General features: G+C 38.8%; 1 protein-coding gene across 1 annotated transcript in view; it reads left to right on the forward strand.

Moving 5' to 3' along the window:
• Positions 1-20711, forward strand: part of LRP2 (LDL receptor related protein 2) — a 255526-nt gene that overhangs the window by 115009 nt on the left and 119806 nt on the right. The window contains exons 18-30 of the mRNA XM_066279296.1: positions 4002-4127; positions 5405-5535; positions 8362-8499; positions 8878-9159; positions 11084-11323; positions 12596-12715; positions 12827-12943; positions 13468-13845; positions 15014-15262; positions 16149-16360; positions 17737-17921; positions 19370-19598; positions 20520-20697. Coding sequence (XP_066135393.1) covers positions 4002-4127; positions 5405-5535; positions 8362-8499; positions 8878-9159; positions 11084-11323; positions 12596-12715; positions 12827-12943; positions 13468-13845; positions 15014-15262; positions 16149-16360; positions 17737-17921; positions 19370-19598; positions 20520-20697 — 2585 coding nt within the window. The remainder of the gene's footprint in view (positions 1-4001; positions 4128-5404; positions 5536-8361; positions 8500-8877; positions 9160-11083; positions 11324-12595; positions 12716-12826; positions 12944-13467; positions 13846-15013; positions 15263-16148; positions 16361-17736; positions 17922-19369; positions 19599-20519; positions 20698-20711) is intronic.

The following is a 20711-nucleotide window of genomic DNA, read 5'->3' on the forward strand; positions in this document are numbered from 1 at the left end:
TCAGGGGAGAGTTTGAACCACATGGCTAATGATGGGAAAGATCAGGGGGTCTAAACCCCGTGACCAGTGATATACTAGTGGAGAAAAAGCTACCCTGGGGGCAAGGTCCTTGTTTTCCCAGTTTTGCCTATTGCTAAGAATCCAGGGCTTTCCACTCTGGTTCTCTTCTGTACCTGGCCCACTGTTCTTGCTCTGCTCATATTGGTCTAATTGCCTACTACATTCTCCTTTAAGAATTCTTGGTTCTGAATTCTTTAAGAGAAATAGGACAGAGTCTTTTCTGTAGTTGCTTCCTGCTGAAGAGGGGCCATGTTTTCCTTCAGAGCCAAGAGATCCTTGTTCTCTGTAGGGAGGGACAATGAGACTGGGCATGAAAGGAGGTGGTGAAAGTGCCCACAGTTGACATGAGGAGTTCTGGAGTTCCAAGAAACCCCACCCAGATTCACCCAATGCAAAATGAGGAGCTGGTGGGGCTTAATGGTTCCCCGCTGGTACCTGACAGGAATCCTGATCTGCAAGGTGGTCCTGGGTAGGATCCTGATGCACTATTCCAGGGGTCCCCAAACTACGGCCCGCGGGCCGCATGTGGCCCCCTGAGGCCATTTATCCAGCCCCGCCACACTTCCAGAAGGGGCACCTCTTTCATTGGTGGTCAGTGAGAGGAGCATAGTTCCCATTGAAATACTGGTCAGTTTGTTGATTTAAATTTACTTGTTCTTTATTTTATTTTATTTATTATTATTATTTTTTTGTATTTTTTTCTGAAGCTGGAAACGGGGAGAGACAGTCAGACAGACTCCTGCATGTGCCCGACCGGGATCCACCCGGCACGCCCACCAGGGGCAACGCTCTGCCCACCAGGGGGCGACACTCTGCCCCTCTGGGGCGTCGCTCTGCCGCGACCAGAGCCACTCTAGCGCCTGGGGCAGAGGCCAAGGAGCCATCCTCAGTGCCCGGGCCATCTTTGCTCCAATGGAGCCTTGGCTGCAGGAGGGGAAGAGAGAGACAGAGAGGAGGGGGGGGGTGGAGAAGCAAATGGGCGCTTCTCCTATGTGCCCTAGCCGGGAATCGAACCCGGGTCCCCCGCACGCCAGGCTGACGCTCTACCGCTGAGCCAACCGGCCAGGGCCTGTTCTTTATTTTAAATATTGTATTTGTTCCCGTTTTGTTTTTTTACTTTAAAATAAGATATGTGCAGTGTGCATAGGAATTTGTTCATAGTTTTTTTTATAGTCCGGCCCTCCAATTGTCTGAGGGACAGTGAACTGGCCCCCTGTGTAAAAAGTTTGGGGACCCCTGCATTATTCCATGATAAGACCATCCAAGTCATGGCACCAGTTGTTTTTGAATGGAACAATTAAAATAAATGATTGATAATTCACTAAAGCCTGATTCACTGAGGATACACAGTAAGCATTGTATATATATAATATTGTTTAATCCAAAAGCAACAGTTTGTATTCAAATTCTAGATCTGTTTGACTGGAAAGCCTGTGTCTAACAACTCTGTATGACATCTCTAGAGTATTTATTTCATATTTTAATTTTCTCCTTATGAAATAAATATGAAACATTTTAAAACTGGCATTATTGATAAATTATATGGGCCTCTAGTTAAATGGTTGATTTTCTAATAAATTTTTATTAAACTAAATCATTGACATTTGGCTTTAAAAAGCCATTATATTCTTTTCTTAGCACTTCTTAATTAAAAAAGATATGAAGTCACATTTCAATTTTATTTATTTATTTATTTATTTTTTACAGAGACAGAGAGTGAGTCAGAGAGAGGGATAGACAGGGACAGAGAGACAGGAACAGAGAGAGATGAGAAGCATCAATCATTAGTTTTTCATTGCGCGTTGTAACACCTTAGTTGTTTATTGATTGCTTTCTCATATGTGCCTTGACCGTGGGCCTTCAGCAGACCGAGTAACCCCTTGCTGAAGCCAGCAACCTTGGGTTCAAGCTGGTGGACTTTTGCTCAAACCAGATGAGCCCGAGCTCAAGCTGGTGACCTTGGGGGTCTTGAACCTGGGTCCTATGCATCCCAGTCCGACACTCTATCCACTGCGCCACCACCTGGTCAGGTGAAGTCACATTTCAAGAAAGACTAATTTTAGAAAAGACTAATTTATGGAAGAGAAAATTTTTTTCTTTTCTTCTTTTTTTCCCCCTTAGATTTATTTATTTTTTGCTACTTCTCACAATAAAAGAGATGGCTTGAGTATGATAAGAGATGGCTATGTAACTTTAAGAGTTACATAGAATTAGATGCATTCATTTTCAGGGATGAAACGTTTCCCTACAAATTTATCAAATCCTTGTGAAAAATGACTAAAGAGTGATGTAGTGGATCCAGGATGTTTATTCCACAGAGAAATAGAGAGATTAAGTTCTGATTTCTTATTCATAACTTACTATTTCATTTGAACAACATGGAATATTTAAAATGTAACCTGTATTGTGTCTTTTATTTTTATTGGTTTATCTTTATTGTTTTTAGAGATAGAGAAAGGGAGAGAGAAAGAGAAACATAAACTTGTTGTTTCATTTATTTATGCATTCGTTGGTTGATTTCTGCATGTGCTGTGACTGGGGATCGAACAACACTCTAACCAAATTAACCAACGGAATTACCTGGCCAGAACCTGAATTGTGTCTTTTTAAAATATCTACTTGGTGACAATAGTCTGGCACAGTGGTAGTCAACCTGGTCCCTACTGCCCACTAGTGGGCGTTCCAGCTTTCATGATGGGTGGTAGTGGAGCAACCAAAGTATAAATAAAAAGATAGATTTAACTATAGTCAGTTGTTTTATAAAGATTTATTCTGCCTGACCGGGCGGTGGCACAGTGGATAGAGAGCGTCAGACTGGGATGAGGAGGACCCAGGTTCGAGACCCCGAGGTCGCCGACTTGAGCACTGGCTCATCTGCTTTGAGCAAAGCTCACCAGCTTTGACCCAAGGTCACTGGCTCAAGCAAGGGGTTACTCGGTCTGCTGAAGGCCTGTAGTCAAGGCATATATGAGAGGGTAATCAATGAACAACTAAGGTGTCGCAGTGAAAAACTGATGATTGATGCTTCTCATCTCTCTCCATTCCTGTCTGTCTGTCCCTACCTATCCCTCTCTCTGACTCTCTCTCTGTCTCTGAAAAAAAAAAAAAAAAGATTTATTCTGCCAAACAGTGAAAATCTGACATAAGGTACTTGGTAAGTAATCATTATTTTATGCTTTAACTTGCTGTAACTCTGCTTTATAAATTTTATAAAGTAAAGTTACTTCCCTACTTTATAAATCACCATTACTGTGGAGCCGGTGGGTGGTTAGAAAATTTTACTAGTAACAGAGATACCAAAGTGGGCGGTAGGTATAAAAGGTTGACTACCCCTGGTCTGGCACAAGAACTCTCTGCTTTGGATGTCCATTTAATGCCTTTTGTCTTTGTGAATTTGGTTAAATGATGAAAACTGAACCTTTAATTAAGAATTAGATCAGTTGTAAATTACATCTGCTTAATGAGCAGATTTTCCCCCCTATGTAAGCCCAGTAGCATATAAAGAAAATGAAATTACTTGCAGCAAGTTCCTGGAGAATCTATGTTTGTGCTAAATCTCTCTAGGTCATGTAGTATATCCCAATGTTAACGTCTTTCTTTTCTTTTTTCCAGAGACAGAGAGAGAGAGAGTCAGAGAGAGGGATAGATAGGGACAGACAGACAGGAAGGGAGAGATGAGAAGCATTAATCATTAGTTTTTTATTGCGACACCTTAGCTGTTCATTGATTGCTTTCTCATATGTGCCTTGACCGTGGGGCTACAGCAGACTGAGTAACCCCTGGCTCAAGCTGGTGAGCTTTGTTCAAACCAGATGAGCCCGCACTCAAGCTGGCGACCTCAGGGGTTTCAAACCTGAGTCCTCCGCATCCCAGTCCAACGCTCTATCCACTGCGCCACCGCCTGGTTAGGCTGTTAACATCTTTATTACCTCTTTTTCTAGGTATATATTCTTCACTGATTGGTTCCGTCCTGCTAAAATTCTGAGAGCATGGGGTGATGGATCTCACCTTTTGCCCATAGTAAATACTACTCTTGGCTGGCCCAATGGATTGGCCATTGATTGGGGGTAAGTAGGAATTATCCTGAGTTGCTATGTTCTCACTTACTGAGGAACATGTATATGAAAATATGACGGGGTGAGGAAACTGGTATGACTTGCCCTCATGTATTTTTACATCGTTTATTTGCAGTGAGAGAAGGATGTAGAATGCTATAAGAACATAAAAACACCAATACAGTTAGCCAGTTTCTGCTGGGAGGAAAACTATGCATTCATAAATATTCCTAGGAAATTGCTAGAGGAAATAGAATAATACAATTGTGTGGAATGTCAGTATGAAGAAATAAGGCCCAAACTCCATTAGAAGTAGAATAAGAATTTGACAAAGTAGAGGTCATATGTAATTGTTAGAAGAAGTATCTTGAAGCTAGGAAATCTTTGATGTTACTTAATCAAATGTATTATTTGTCTATATTCACGCTGGGAGAATTTTTGAAGTATAAGATATAGTTCTCAAAAAATTGATGATCTATTTAGGAATATAGGAAAAGGTAACTACAGGGTATATATAAGCTTACATATATGAAATGCTCAAGTGATTTATAGGAGGAAAAAAAGAGGAAATGTATTTAACCTTTCAAACAAAGATTAGCTACCAATATTTTTATTTTATTTTATATTTTATTTATTTTTTTAGTGAGAGAAGGGAGGCAGAGACAGACTCCTGCATGTGCCCTGACCAGGATCCACCTGGCAAACTCCCTAGGGTGTGATGCTCTGCCTATCTGGGGCATTGCTCAGTTGCAACTGAGCTCTACTTAGCACCTGAGGCGGAGGCCTTGGAGCCACCCTTAGTGCCTGGGGCCAACTTGCTTCAATCGAGCCATGGCTGCAGGAGTGGAAGAGTGAGAGAGAGGGAGAGAGAGAGAGGGAGATTAGGAAGAGGGAGAGGGGTGGAGAAACAGATGGGTGCTTTACCTGTGTTCCCAGCTTGGAATTGAACCCAGGACATCCACACACTGGGCTGACACTCTACCACTGAGCCAACCAGCCAGGGCCATCAATATTTTTCTTAATTTGTTTATTTAACAAGGAGAAAAATAAAATTTTTAACTTGAAGATAACATTTTAAGTTTTTATAGACATTTAATTGAAAATCACTTCATAAAAGTGGCTTTATCTTTCTAGGGGACATAAAACAATTAAATATCTAATGAGTTTAATTTAAGTTTAAAAAATTTAATAAATATGTCACCTGAACATACTGTTTTTAAAGCCTTCATTATAAAGGGGTGATTTGCTAGTTTCTGGATAACAATTAACTAAATATTTTATTATTTTAGTGCTTTACGATTGTATTGGGTAGATGCCTTATTTGATAAAATTGAGCACAGCACCTTTGACGGTTTAGATAGAAGAGTCCTGGGCCATATACAGCAGATGACACATCCATTTGGACTTACCATCTTTCAAGGTATGTTTTGAAGCCATATAAGTGTATGCTGTTTTTATAATTTGCACATTGTAAAAGTAGACCCATCCTTGTTTGGCAATCTCATATCTGTCAGAATGGTTACCATCAATAAATCAACCAAAATGAAATAAATCAACCAACAAGTGTTGGCAAGAATGTGAAGAAAAGGGCACCCTTGTGCACTGTTGGTGAGAATACAGATTAGTGTAGAGAAAGACTTGACTTGTGTTGGTGAACATGCAATACAGTGTACAGATGATGTATTATAGAGTTATACATCTGAAACTGATATGATTTTATTAACCAATGCTACCCCATTAAATTCATTTAAAAAATATCTTACATTATTTTTATCTAACTACTTTGAGCTTCATGGAACATTAATGTAGTTGTATGTATAAGCACACTTCTGTTTTATTTATCAATTTTATTGACCCTCCAAACATATACTTAAAGTTGCTTTTGGGATTAATCTGCTTTTGGGATTTTAACTTTGTAAAGCAGTTTAGAGTTATCTCAAAAATAAAAAATGTGCCTGGCCAGACAGTGACACAGTAGATAGAGAGTCGCACTGGGATGCAGCGGACCCAGTTTCAAAATCCCAAGGTCACTGGCTTGAGTGTAGACTCATCTGGTCAGAGCATAGGGTCACTAGCTTGAGCATGGGATCATAGTCATGACCCCATGGTTGCTGGCTTAAGCCCAAGGGCCACTGGCTTGAGTAAGGGTTCACTCACTCTGCTCTAGTCCCCCAGTCAACGCACATATGACAAAGCAATCAATGAACAACTAAGTTGCTACAATGAAGAACTGATGCTTCTCATCTCTCTCCCTTCCTGTCTATCCTTATTTGTCCCTCTCTGTGATTCTCTCTTTGTCTCTGTCACACATACAAGAAAAATTAAAAATAGAACTGCCCTATGACCCAGTAACTCCACTTCTGGGAATATATCCGAAGAAACCTGAAACATTAATTCAAAAAAAATATGTATATAGACAAGCTATGGAAGTATCCCAAATGACCATCAGTAAATAAGTGGATTAAAAAGTTGTGTTTAGGCCCTGGCTGGTTGGCTCAGTGGTAGAGCGTTGGCCTGACGTGCAGGAGTCCCAGGTTCGATTCCCGGCCAGGGCACACAGGAGAAGCGCCCATCTGCTTCTCCACCCCTCCTCCTCTCCTTCCTCTTTGTCTCTCTCTTCCCCTCTCGCAGCCAAGGCTCCATTGGAACAAAGATGGCCTGGGCGCTGAGGTTGGCTCCATGGCCTCTGCCTCAGGCGCTAGAATGGCTCTGGTTGCAACAGAGCAATGCCCCGGATGGGCAGAGCATCGCCCCCTGGTGAGCATGCTGGGTGGATCCCGGTTGGGCGCATGCGGGAGTCTGTCTGACTGCCTCCCCGTTTTCAACTTCGGAAAAATACAAAAAAAAAAAAAAAAGGTTGTATTTACATTACACAGTGGAATACTACTAGGTCATAAAAAGAAAGAAATCTTACGACAGCATGAATGCACCTGTAGAGCATTATTCTAAGTGAAATAAGCCAGTCAGAGAAAGACAAATACCATATAATTTCACTCATATATGGAATCTAATGAACAAAATAAATTAGTGAACAAAATAAAAACAGAGGCATAGATACATGAACAGATTGATAACTGTCAGAGGGGAAAGGGTGTTGTGGGGCTGAGTGAGAAAAGTGAAGGGATTAAGCCAAAAAAAAATTCCATAGATACAGATAACATCATGGTGATTACTGAAGAGGATGGGGGTGTAGGGAGATGGAGGAGGGTGTAGGGAGGATAAACGGTGATGGAAAGAGACTTGACTTGTGTTGGTGAACATGCAATACAGTGTACAGATGATGTGTTATAGAGTTATACACCTGAAACTGATATGATTTTATTAACTAATGCTACCCCATTAAGTTCATTTAAAAAATATCTTACATTATTTTTATCTCACTACTTTGAGCTTCATGGAACATTCATGTAGCTGTATGTATAAGCACACTTCTGTTTTATTTTATTTATCAATTTTATTGACCCCCAAACATATACTTAAAGTTGCTTTTGGGATTAGATCTGTACTTTTTGTTTTCAACAATTTTTTAAAATTAAAATTGAGTGGAAACTTATTTTTAAATATCCTCATTAAGACATGGGATATGGAAGTTTTGACCTGAAACAGAGCTTAGAGATGATTTAGTCTATTACCTAATTTTCGAGCCTTCACAAAGTTAAGTGTTTGCCTGTGAGCACATCAGGTTAGTACTTTAGTTGGGATAAGAACTTTGTCAGCGCCTGCCTGGGCTGACAGTCAAACAAATTGATCCACTGACTGCAGGAGGGGAAGAGAGAGAAAGAGGGAGGGGAGGAGAAGCAGATGGTCCCTTTTCTTGTGTGCCCTGACCAGGAATTGAACACGGGACACTCACACGCTGGGCCCGATGCTCTATCCACTGAGCCAACTGGCCAGGACCAGAACTCAGTCTTATGAGGTGCCATCTACTCTTCTTTAGAAGATCCTAAGGCTTTTAAATTTTTATTTTCACCCATGGAAGTCTAAACCTAATTGCCGTTAAATGCCATTGCAATACGCCATACATATTTGCCTGAATATGGACCCTAGTATTATTAAATATATTGGCTTTTTAAGAATCATTTATAGAGATTAACAAGTAATGGAAAGTGATTACAGAAACATATGACAGCTATTTATGGGAGAAGCTTCTCACATTTGCAAGAAGCATTACAAACCTATTGCACATTTTCAAGTGATTTATAAGTGAGCTGTGACAAAAATACTAATCATCCGTGTTTCTGCTTAGACTATGTGTTTTTTACTGACTGGAGACTGGGTGCTATTGTTCGAGTCAGGAAGACGGATGGTGGAGACATGACAGTTATCCGGAGTGGCATCAGTAATATAATGCATGTGAAATCATACGACGAGAATATCCAGACTGGTGAGTGATTGCCGTGCTCTCTTATATGGATGTATTTATTTAATATGGTAGCTCCTTTTTTCTTTACATACTTAGTATTTAACATAGATCCTTATAGTTTTATATTCCTGTCACCCAGATAATTTAATTCCAGAAGACTTAAAAATCTCTTTTCAACTCTACTAACTCCAAAAGTGTTGCTGGAAAAAAATACATTTGCTCACTTTTCTGTATTTATATTGAATGTTGTATTTGGTTTGTTGATTTCCAGTGGGAAGCTACTTTTTAGTATTGGGTCTGAAAAGTTTTCTTTCCCATTTGTTTTCCTTCACCAAGCACATCTTTGATCAACCTAACACAAATGTGATTAACTCACTATCTCAGGACTTGCCTTTTCAGGTTCTAACTATTGCAACCGACCCACCCATCCGAATGGCGACTGCAGCCACTTCTGCTTCCCAGTGCCAAACTTTCAGCGGGTGTGTGGCTGCCCCTATGGAATGAGTCTGACTTCCAATCACCTAATGTGTGTGGAAGACCCATCCCATGAACCACCGCTGGCGCAGTGTGGTTCCTTTTCCTTCCCGTGTAACAATGGCAGATGTGTGCCCACTTACTACCGCTGTGATGGAATTGATGACTGTCATGATAACAGCGATGAGCATCTATGTGGCACATTTAGTAAGTAGCTTATACACTTTCTGGGATGAAAAGAGAGGTGGGCTTAGAAAAACAAGCTTGGGTTGTCTTTATGGAAAAATTATCTTAGAATTTCAGGTTTTAGGAAGCTAGACAATAAATATTATTCATAGATAATGTTACAAATAATTACATGTATTGATTTGGACTATCTTCAATAATTTTTTTTTACATTGGACCTGTGCAGAGTCATTATGTCTTGTCAAGGTACTCAAAAAGTCAAATCAAAATCAACTAGATATAATCTTTAGTGTCTGAGAGAATAGTATCACAAAATAAGTGCTTGCAATAAGAGCTTTTGAAAATCTCATGGGCTATATTTATCCCTCCTCCACTCCTTTGATATAAAATGAATTAGGGGTGAAATGGTGGTTTTCATCTTTGTATTATTTTTATGGTAATCTAGTTTATAAATTTTGGAGCATAAGAAATGCTATTGCGGAATAAAAAACTAATCTATTAGAAATAAAAGCCTGACTAGTGGTGGTTCAGTGGATAGAGCATCAACCTAGGACACTGAGGTCCCAAGTTTGAGACCCTGAGGTCACTGGCTTAAGTATGTAATCATCAATATGGTCCCATGGTCACTGGCTTGAGCCCAGATATTAGTAGCTTGAGCCAAGGTTTGAGGCTTGAGCAAGGGGTCACTGGCTTGTCTTGAGCCCTCTGGTCATGGCATGTATGAGAAGCAATCACAGAACAATCAAAAGTGATGCAACTATGATTTGATGCTTCTCATCTCTCTCTTTCTGCCTGCCTGTCTTTCTCTCTCTTGATAAAAAAAAGAAGAAGAAGAAGAAATAAAAGAGAACATTCTAAGGAAGTCTTAGAAATCACTATCAAGGTATGATTAATAGTAACAATAGTAACAATAGAAAAAGAGAAGTGATAAATTTGAAAATACAACTACCCACTTGTATATTTTTCTAAAATTTCCTTCTGTTTGTATGTAATTTTTCTCTTTCTGAAAGTGTAGATTTTTATGAGTATTTTATTAATTTGTGTTTCTTTTTTTATTATTATTGTTTTAGTGAGAGGAGGGAGGCAGAGAGACAGACTCCTGCTTTTGTCCTGATGGGGATCAACCCTGCAAGCAGTGATGCTTTGCCCATCTGGGGCCCTTGCTCAGTTAAAATTGGAGCCGTATATATTTTTTTAGCACCTAAGGTGGAAGTCATGGAGCCATCCTCAGTGCCCAAGGCCAACTTGCTTGAGCCAATTGAGCCATGGCTGCAGGAGGGGAAGAGAGAGAGAGAGAGAGAGAGAGAGAGAGAGAGAGAGAGAGAGAAAGAAAGAAAGAAAGAAAGAAAGAAAGAAAGAAAGAAAGAAAGAAAGAGAAGGGGGAGGGTGGAGAAGCAGATGGTCCCTTCTCCTATATGCCTTGCCCAGAATCAAACCCGGGACATCCAGAGGCCAGGCTGATGCTCTACCACTAAGCCAACCAGCCAGGGCCAATTTGCATTTCTCAAATGACACACATTCAAGATTTCTGTAGACTGAATTTGGATTGTTATTGGAAGAAGTAAGCTTTAAAGTAAAGTATAGGTCTTAGAGTCACACCAACTATAACTTTAATCCTTGACAGATTCTTAAACCTCTGAAAACCTCAGTTTCCTCATCTGTAAAATGCAGATAATTATATATACCTCAAAGTATTCTTGTGAGGATTAAGAGAGAATAAAAGATATAGAACATGTAGAAAAATGAATGGTATATGATAATTTCTAAGTAAATGTCAGACAATGATGATGATGATGAAGATAAGGAGGAGGAGGAGAATTTGAATGACCAGCACATTTCATTTCTCTTTATTTTGTATAATGCTCCTATTGAAAAAGGAGAAGAATTGGACTTTTATAAGGCTGTATGGACAAATGTCTTCATGACCAATTTGTTTCTGTTGTAGATAATTCCTGTGCATCTTCAGCATTCACCTGTGGCAATGGAGAGTGCATCCCTGTGCACTGGCGCTGTGATAAGCACAATGACTGTGTGGATGGCAGCGATGAGCAGAACTGCCCCACCCATGCTTCCACTTCCTGCCCTGCATCTTTCTTCACCTGTGATAATAGCCTCTGTATCTCAAGAAATTGGCTCTGTGACACCGATAATGACTGTGGGGATGGATCTGATGAAAAGAACTGCAGTAAGTTTTGAATGGATTTCTCTTGGTTGATTGATCATACTTAAGAAATAGATTTGAACAATCAGTAGACCTTATTCTTGCTGGGTAGCTCAGTTGGTCAGAGCATTGTCCAATATGCCAAGGTTGCATGTTCAATCCCTGGTCTGGGCACATATAAGAGTCAATCAATGAATGCATAAATAACTAGAAGAAACCAATGTCTCTCTCTTTCTCTCCCTTCCACTTTCTTTGTAAAAATCAATAAACTAAGAAAAATCAGTGGACTTTGCATATTTTTCCCTAAGGCTCACACAGTTTTCATTGTATCTTAGCCATTTTTATTCCGTCTGTTGATCCTTATATCAATAGGTTATCAGAGCAAAGACATGGGAAGCTTAGAGTCCTTCTAAATATTGAATTTTTTGGAAATAAAACAAAGACTATTTCTGATGCCTAATATCCAGATAGAAACTGAAAATATTTTCTCAGCTAAGTATTCAGAAATTTAACACAAATTTGTTTTTTTCTAAATCATATAAACATATCTAGACTCTTGTTTTTCTTTTCATTTGATAATCGATGAATAAAGAAGCATAGAATATGTAAATTACTGTTAATCTTACCCATGCTGTTTTCCTGTCCGTTCTAATTTTCTTTAGGTTGTTGTTTGATTTTATGTTTGCAATGATAGTTTCAGGTGGAGTAAAGTTCCCTGGACTAAGTTCTTGTTTTGCTTGCATGACTAGGCAAGTCACTCTCCTTCGGAAGTAGATGAGCTTTACGATCCCTTCTAACCTTTCACATTTTTGAGTCTATGTTTAATATGACTTTATATGGGGATGGGATGGCTAGCATATCTGATTCTGAGCTGTGTCTCTTCAGTAAAGGAGGACCCCGATTTTTAGAATTGTTCTGCTTAGTCTTGGGTTAATCATAATCGGTCTTTATACTATTGCTGTTAGACATACAGGTCATGCTAGCCATGCTGCCTATTTGGGCTCCATTGCTTAGCTTTGGTGTGATCTTAAATTTACTAGTAGTCATGAGTGTAGTCTAGTCCAAGCACATGATGCTCACTGTTTTTTATTTTGTCTTTAATCTGTTTTCAAACACTATCCTAATTTTGAGTCTTTTTTGCTGGGCTGATTTTGGCAATGTGGATGATTTGAAGGAATTTTGAACACATATACAATTGAGATAACTATTGATTTCTGTAGCATTTTTCAGTTTGGCTGTGGTATACACTGAACAAGAAATAAACTGTTATTTGGTTTTGTTTTTGAAAAACGTTAGACTTTACAGCAACCTGCCTACCCAGTCAGTTTCATTGCACTGACCATCGGTGTATTGACCTATTTTATGTCTGTGATGGGGACAAGGACTGTGCTGATGGATCTGATGAGAATGGTTGTGGTAAGTGGATTGCTTTGTTTTTTATTCATGCTATCAATATCTAGAAAAATCTCACGGTTTAGTCCTTTTCTCATTGAGCTGATTTCTAATGCTTTTCTCTATCATTTTTAGTAATTAATTGCACTACTTCTCAATTCAAATGTGCCAGTGAAGATAAATGTATTAGCAACACATATCATTGTGATGGTGTTTTTGACTGCAGTGACCACTCTGATGAGAAAGACTGTCGTAAGTATCACTGACCTAAGTGTATTTCAGGCGAAGAAATCATTTCCTTTTACTAACATTGATATTGCCACAGATTTTCTCTAACTCAGGCAAACTGGAGGGAAGAGAGTCTGAACTTTAAAGCGTTATCAAAAGAATGCTGTATTAAACATATAATAAAGTTGCTGAGGCATTACCAAATAATTATTTATAATTTGTGAATCTATTATATTTATTCTATAATTGAATGAACATAAGAAATGCTGGAACTAGAGTGTTCTTTTGACTCAGGGATTTATTTTCTATTCAAGAGTTGGACACCATGTTCTTTGTTGTCAGATCAACTAATCAGACACATATAAGGATTCCTGTCTACCATGTTGTTGGAGAAGATACTATATGTATCATTTTACATTTTAATATTTATTTTGCCATAATTATTATTATAAACCTACTATTAATCTAAAATCATTTCCCATAGAGATGATATAAAAGGGATTATAAATTGCATTCATAAGTCTATTTTCCCTATGCTTTTCTCTTAGCAACCAGGCCTCCTGGTATGTGCCACCCAGACGAATTTCAGTGCCAATCAGATGGTTTCTGCATCCCGGGGACCTGGGAGTGTGATGGGCACCCCGACTGCGTCCACGGATCTGATGAGCACAACGGCTGTGTGCTCAAGACCTGCTCTCCGTCTCATTTCCTATGTGACAATGGAAACTGCATCCACAGAGAGTGGCTCTGTGATGGGGACAATGACTGCAGGGATATGAGTGATGAGAAGGACTGCCCTACTCAAGCCTTTTACTGTCCCAATTGGCAATGGCAGTGCCCTGGCCATAGCATCTGTGTGAATCTGAGTGCAGTATGTGATGGCGTTTCTGACTGCCCCAATGGGACAGATGAGTCCCCGCTTTGCAGTAAGTTTCCTGACCACAGTTTACTGGCCATAAATTTATTCTGACCGGAGGCCTGCTGTGCATCACCATTGTCATAATCAACATGTAGCTTTTGAGCGAGGGATTTCAGTTCCTCTCTGAGTTCAAATCTGTGTAGGGGTAACCATCATGATTCAAATAAATTATCACTGGATAATATTTCTCATAAAATCCTTTGCACTTGGTTCTGTGTTTTGCTTCTTTTTATATCGTTGTTTAAAAACAAGACTAATTGGGGCCATTAGATTGTCAAATTAAATTTGGTTCTGTTGGTAATGTGCTCATAAGATTTTCTAACTTTAATATTTTCTAATTTTAATCAGAACTTGCCACAAAACAAATGAGTTCCGGGGATTTGTGTTTGCTGTGATTAAAATTCTGTGATTGGCATGTAACCTAATTACTGTCCTTTCTTTCTTTCCTCTTTAATCAATGCTCACTCTCAGGTGAACCCCAGCCAGGTATGAGTACAAAGTATTTCAGATTTTTATGGTTTTATATGTGTTGTGTTTGTGCTGAAAATGTCTTTGACTTACTTCCCTTCTAGTGCATGTTTTGTATAATGATGCTTTTAATAAGTTACATGGAGACAGAGAGCATTTGCATCCCCAGGCATAGAGCTGTCTTTGGGTGGCTTCGGGTATTGCCGTTTGGGTCCTGGAAGTAAAATATGATGGCATGTTAGTGGATCTGTGCCTTCTAATGTTCTAATTGCTTTTCCCCTTCCATTTATTCACTTTTATAGACCTTCCAACCCTTGCCCATAATGTCTTATGTGTCATTTCTGTTTGGTAGTAGAATAACAAGAAAGCAAATGGTCTCTTTGCATGCTTTGCACTGACAGTTGTGTTTCTTGATGTCAACAGTATTTTTCCAAGTTTCTCTCATTGCACTAAATGAGAATTATAATAGAGGGTTGTAGTAAAGAAAATGGTTCAAGTCCAGTGGATGTGAAGGATAGTAAATCCTCAGGCCTGTCACAGCAGACACTGACTAGCCTATAGAGTACGTCCAAGTGAATCTTGCCTTTAGCTCTTATCTGGGTATTATGCTGAAGGTGGCCTGAGACTATATGACAAATACTTATAGCAGAGTGAACCACAGAAGCCAAGATTCCTCACTTTTCCCCTTTCTGATTCTCTTTATTTAGACCAAGAGAGCTGCTCAAATTTAAATGCTGGTTGTACTCACCAGTGTGTTCAAGGGCCCTTTGGGGCTCAATGCCTGTGTCCATTGGGATTCCTGCTTGCCAATGATTCTAAGACCTGTGAAGACATAGATGAATGTGATATTCCAGGCTTTTGTAGCCAGCATTGTTACAATACAAGAGGTTCTTTCCGGTGCTGGTGTGATAAAGAATACATGTTAGACACTGATGGGAAGACTTGCAAAGTTACAGGTAATGACTGAACTTGAAAGTGAACTGCATAACAGCCAGTTAACAACATACCCTGGAGCTTAAGATAAATGTTTTGTGTAGACATTTGGCAATCTTGATGAGGAGTCAAATGGATGAGTTTTACAACTTCTTTAAACCTCAGTTTTTTTGTGAGGATTAAATGAGTTATAATACATAAAGTTTTTGGTGTACTTTGGAAAATAGAGGTTAAAACATATACAGGTAGATGATGATACTTTTTATTATTTAGAATAAAATCAATTTTTTTTACATTATTTAAAAATGATTTTTGTATTTAATGATCTTTACACAATAAGTTTAATGAATTCATTTCACCCAATATTAATTCAGGTTCTACTACCTGAAAGTGATTATACTATGAATCACAATATTAATTCAGCTGCTTTAAATGACCAAATAAAAGTGCTAAAATAAAATAGAGGGGATATTGGGAAATAATCAGACGTCTCTGTCACAGCTGAATGCATTGGGAAAAATAAAAATATTTAAGACATTATTCTTGCTATCCAGAAGCCTACAATCTAAGGGGAAAGATAAACAAAGTACAAAAGTAACTATAGTAACAGAAAAATGCAAGTATAGTTCACTCCAGATTGATATTTAGATAAATGTTGAAGTATAATTTAAGGAAGAAAAATATTTCAGGAAAAACTTATTATAAATATTTCTGAAAATCAGCTATTTATACAAGGAATGAAATTATTAAAAATCATTCTTATGGAGATTTTTGTTTTTCTCTATTACTCTAGTTCACAATTACAACTTTGTCTCTTACAACTTTGTGTATTACACGAAATATTTGAGATGGCTTTTGTTTTGTTTTCTCCCAGAATCACTGACATTTCTGCATTTTCTTCTTGGACAGCATCTGAAAGTCTTCTGTTACTGGTGGCAAGTCAGAACCAACTTATTGCTGACAACATCACCTCCCAGGTCCATAATATTTATGCACTTATCGAGGATGGTTCTCACATTGTAGCAGTGGATTTTGATTCAATCAGTGGTCGTATTTTTTGGTCTGATGGAACCGAGGGTAAAATCTGGAGTGCATTTCAAAATGGAACAGATAGAAAAGTAGTAAGTACATGTTTTCCTGGCCTTTGGCCCGACTAATTCCTCTGTCTTAGGTCTATTCGCTATCAGTCCTCAGTGAGAGAAGGCCGTACAGGCCTTACCACATCCTGGGTAACTCTGGTATTTCCCTTCGGGCTCGGTGTACCTAAGAGGCCTGGCCATTCCTTATTATTAGGTAAGAATGTGGTTTCTGAAGGCAGACGCATTATTCTAAGTTATGGGTCTCACGATGAAGAGGCTTTATAAAATCTATGAGGTCCCCTTTGCGATTTTTTTCTAGTGTATGAGTGCAAAGGAGTTAAGAGGTTGTTTTTCTTAGTTTTAATCTAGTCATATTTCTCAATCCATTTCTCAATTTCAGTGTCTTGACTGTTGCTGGTTGTTTCCTCTGCCCCTTAAACTTAATTTGGTGATACAATGTGTCTGTAAAGTCATGGTGCACTTTTGACTGGTCACAGGAAAACAACAAAAGACGATAGAAATGTGAAATCTGCACCAGGTAAAAGAAAAACTCTCCCAGTTTCATACCTATTCAGTGCAGTTTGATGTGGGCTCACACACAGATTTTTTAGGGCTCCTTAGGTAGCTATCCCGTATAGCCTCTACAGACTCGTCACTGACTGATGGCCTACCAGAACGGGGTTTCTCCACCAAACTGCTGGTTTCCTTCAACTGCTTATCTCACAAAGTAATGTTATTCCTATGTGGTGGCACTTCGTTATAAACGCACCAATATTCACGTTGCACTTTGGTCACGGATTCGAATTTAGCGAGCCACAGAACACACTGAACTTTCCTCTGTACCATCCACATCTCGACTGGCATGGCCGTGGGCTGCTCCGCTGTATACACAGTGTTATGTCATCATCTGCGCATGCACACATGCTGCCACATCATCCTGCAGAAACTGGGAGGGTTTTCCTTTTATTTAGTGCAGATTTCACATTTCTATCATCTTTTGTTGCTTTCCTGTGACCGGTCAAAAGTGCACCATGACTTTACGGACACACTGTAGTTAATAAAAATGTTACTCTTGGCATCTGGATATTTTAAAGTTTCATAAGGTTGCTAATTTAGTGAATATAGAGAGCTTTTGTTAATCGCAAACACTTTGAAACCAAATTAAACTACATACTAATCTAACAAAGTTATCCTAGAGTGTTCAATTCTATATACAAAATTTTGTATATTTTTCCTATAAAAACTTAATGCTGACTAGGTGGCTACCTACATGGGAAGACAAAATTTTATTTAGTTTTATAGTCCTCACAAGCAATCATAGGACAAGTTAGACGCCTTATTCCAACTTTTCACACAATTTCCATGTTATCCTTCATTATTTCCTATAGAGTTCATTTTTTATTCACTTTTGTCTTTAGGTACATAACAGTGGTGTCACCATGACTGAAAGCATTGTGGTAGATTGGGTGGGTCGCAATCTTTACTGGACAGACTATGTTTTGCAAACAATTGAAGTCTCTAAACTGGATGGAAGACACAGGACTGTGCTGATTAGTCACAATGTAACAATGCCAAGGGGACTAGCATTAGATCCCCGAGTTAGGTAAGACTTTTTTTTTTTTTTTTTTACTTTACAATGATGTTGCTTTGACATGGTTATAATGAGGAAAAAACAGCAGAAGCATTGTGTAACTGATTTATATATTATAAGGTTTAAAATAATCTGTAGTTTAAGCATCTCTAGAACAGTGGTAAGCATCCAGCTGGTTGTTGCTATCTTTTCTTTATCTGAATTGTTTTCTTCATAAAGTACACAATAGCAGTTTATTGTTCACTTTAAGACACATTGATTTATTAGCTTGGCAATATAATTATTAAAACGATTGTTATAGAATTATATAATAAGTTTCTAATGAATGCACACAGTAGTAATATTCCATAGATGGGGCCAGTTTGCTGTAACTTTGATACTTAATAGTTTCATTAAAAAAGAAAAGCCAAAAAAAAAGAAAGAAAGAAAGAAAGAAAAGCCAGATTTTCCTGATTTGGTTTCATGTTTTTTACTAGAGTTTCCTTTTATGTCATACAAGTAAGAAAAGTTTTGCCGGTTGGTCCCAAAGTGAAGGAGGAATGCTCCCGTGTGCTTAGAAACCTCTGAGGGCCTCTTTTCTTAAACTGACTTAGATTCTCTTACTTAGGTTCTTGCCTGCAGGATGGTGAGTTGGGCAAATTATGTTCAATGTGATGCAGACTTCTAGATATTGCAGAGTATTACACACCAATGAAACTTATGATGAATCTCTGATAATAAATAAATTGACTCTTATCTTAAACATGACAGGGTAGATAATGGAGAACAGATAGATTTTTCTAGATCGAATATTTGTGGATTGTACAGAAACATGAACTGGCATTGTGACACTTCACTGTCGTAATGTACTGCAGGTTTTATGAACATTATAAAAATACCTAGATGGTTTGTGATTGCATTATGATTATTACAGTTTTACTTTGCAACACTCAGAAGAAAGAATAAACTTTGTGCATGTATTCTGAACTGGAGATGATTTATTTTAAGTAGTATGTAAACATGATGTTCTATTACTTAAGAGGACAGTTATTTTCTATTGAAATATGTCTTCTCTAGCCCTGGCTGGTTGGCTCAGTAGTAGAGCATCAGTCTGGCATGTGGAAGTCCTGGGTTCGATTCCCAGTCAAGGCACACAGGAGAAGCACCCATCTGCTTCTCCACCCTTCTTCCTTTCCTTTCTCTCTATCTCTCTCTTCCCCTCCTGCAGCCAACGCTCCATGGGAGCAAAGTTGGCCAGGGCACTGAGGATGTCTGCATGGTCTCTGCCTAAGGTGCTAGAATGTCTCCAGTGTGACAGAGCAATGCCCCAGAGCATCGCCCCCTGGTAGGCATGCTGGGTGGATCCCTGTTGGGCGCATGCGGGAGTCTGTCTCTCTGTCTCCTGGCTTCTCACTTCAGAAAAATACAAAAAGAAAAAAGAAATATGTCCTCTCCAATTGATAACTAGTTTCTTTTCACAGTGACCATCTGATGTTCTGGTCTGACTGGGGCCATCACCCACGTATTGAGCGAGCCAACATGGACGGCAGTTTGCGCACAGTTATTGTCCAGGACAAGGTCTTATGGCCCAATGGCTTAACTATTGACTACCCCAACAGACTGCTCTACTTCCTGGATGCCTATCTTGATTACTTAGATTTTTGTGATTATGATGGACAACATCGGAGGCAGGTGATAGCCAGTGATTTGGTAAGTTGGTAGTGAGGAAAACTAAACTGAAACCACAGTCATGGCTTTAGTGGAAAGCAGATAGAGTAACAAGAAAACAAAAATTTAATGCCTGTGTTACAGACATTACATGGTCAATCCAGAAAATATCAACAGCAATAGGGCCAATTATCTTGTATTATATGGACAGAAAATAGATATTTTTATTCTAGGTCATGGCCAGATTGCTCATGTGATTTAGTTGATCTATAGATGCTAATCTGTTGCTTCTGTTCCTTTAAAAAGTGTGAGGCAAAAATTAATAATTTAATTATATTTACATTCTCAATTAATCATAGCCTGTTATGTGTTTTGTACTTTTATTCAAAGAATTCTTTGGAACTTATTTTCACAAGTTATGAGAAAATATAGAAAATGTATTTTTGCCAAAGAACTGTTACTGACTTCTGTTTAAGACTGTCATTGTTTACAGTTCTGTGACTTGAAAAGAAACTGGAAGGGCCTCTCTTACCTCACGAAATATGCACCCAAGCTGTATCAGATTTATGTACCTCTGTGAGGGGCAGAACAAGACAGTGGAAATAGCATTGGATAAGGAGTGCTGATGATGGGGGGTTGGCTAGACTTTGGGGTTTGGGGATCCTAATAAGTCACTTTACTTTCTACACTTCAGTTTTGTTTTCATTTGTAAAATGGATGTCCAGTGTAATTATCAGAGTAAAAGTGAAGACTGAATGACACAGGTGAGGAAAGATCTTGAATGGTATAGTGGGAGACAGGTCAAGCAGTATATATTTTGTCTGTCTCTTGAAAAATGACGTTCTTATTTTTTATTAAATAATTAAATGCTAAAGGGAATAATTTCTTGGGCATTCTTTTCTCCTTTGTTTGCCTTCGTTTTTGTTTTTGAGCAAGATCTCATTGTTCTCTTCTGTTTCACAGATCCTGAGGCATCCCTATGCCCTAACCCTCTTTGAAGATTCCGTGTACTGGACTGACCGCGCAACTCAACAGGTTACTCAAGCTGACAAGTGGCACGGAGGGAACCAGACAGTTGTCATTTATAATGTGCATCAGCCCCTTGGGATTGTTGCGGTTCATCCCTCAAAACAGCCAAATGGTAAATGAGAGGCA

Source organism: Saccopteryx bilineata, chromosome 5, assembly GCF_036850765.1.
Source record: "Saccopteryx bilineata isolate mSacBil1 chromosome 5, mSacBil1_pri_phased_curated, whole genome shotgun sequence".
In the NCBI taxonomy this organism is placed as follows: domain Eukaryota; kingdom Metazoa; phylum Chordata; class Mammalia; order Chiroptera; family Emballonuridae; genus Saccopteryx; species Saccopteryx bilineata.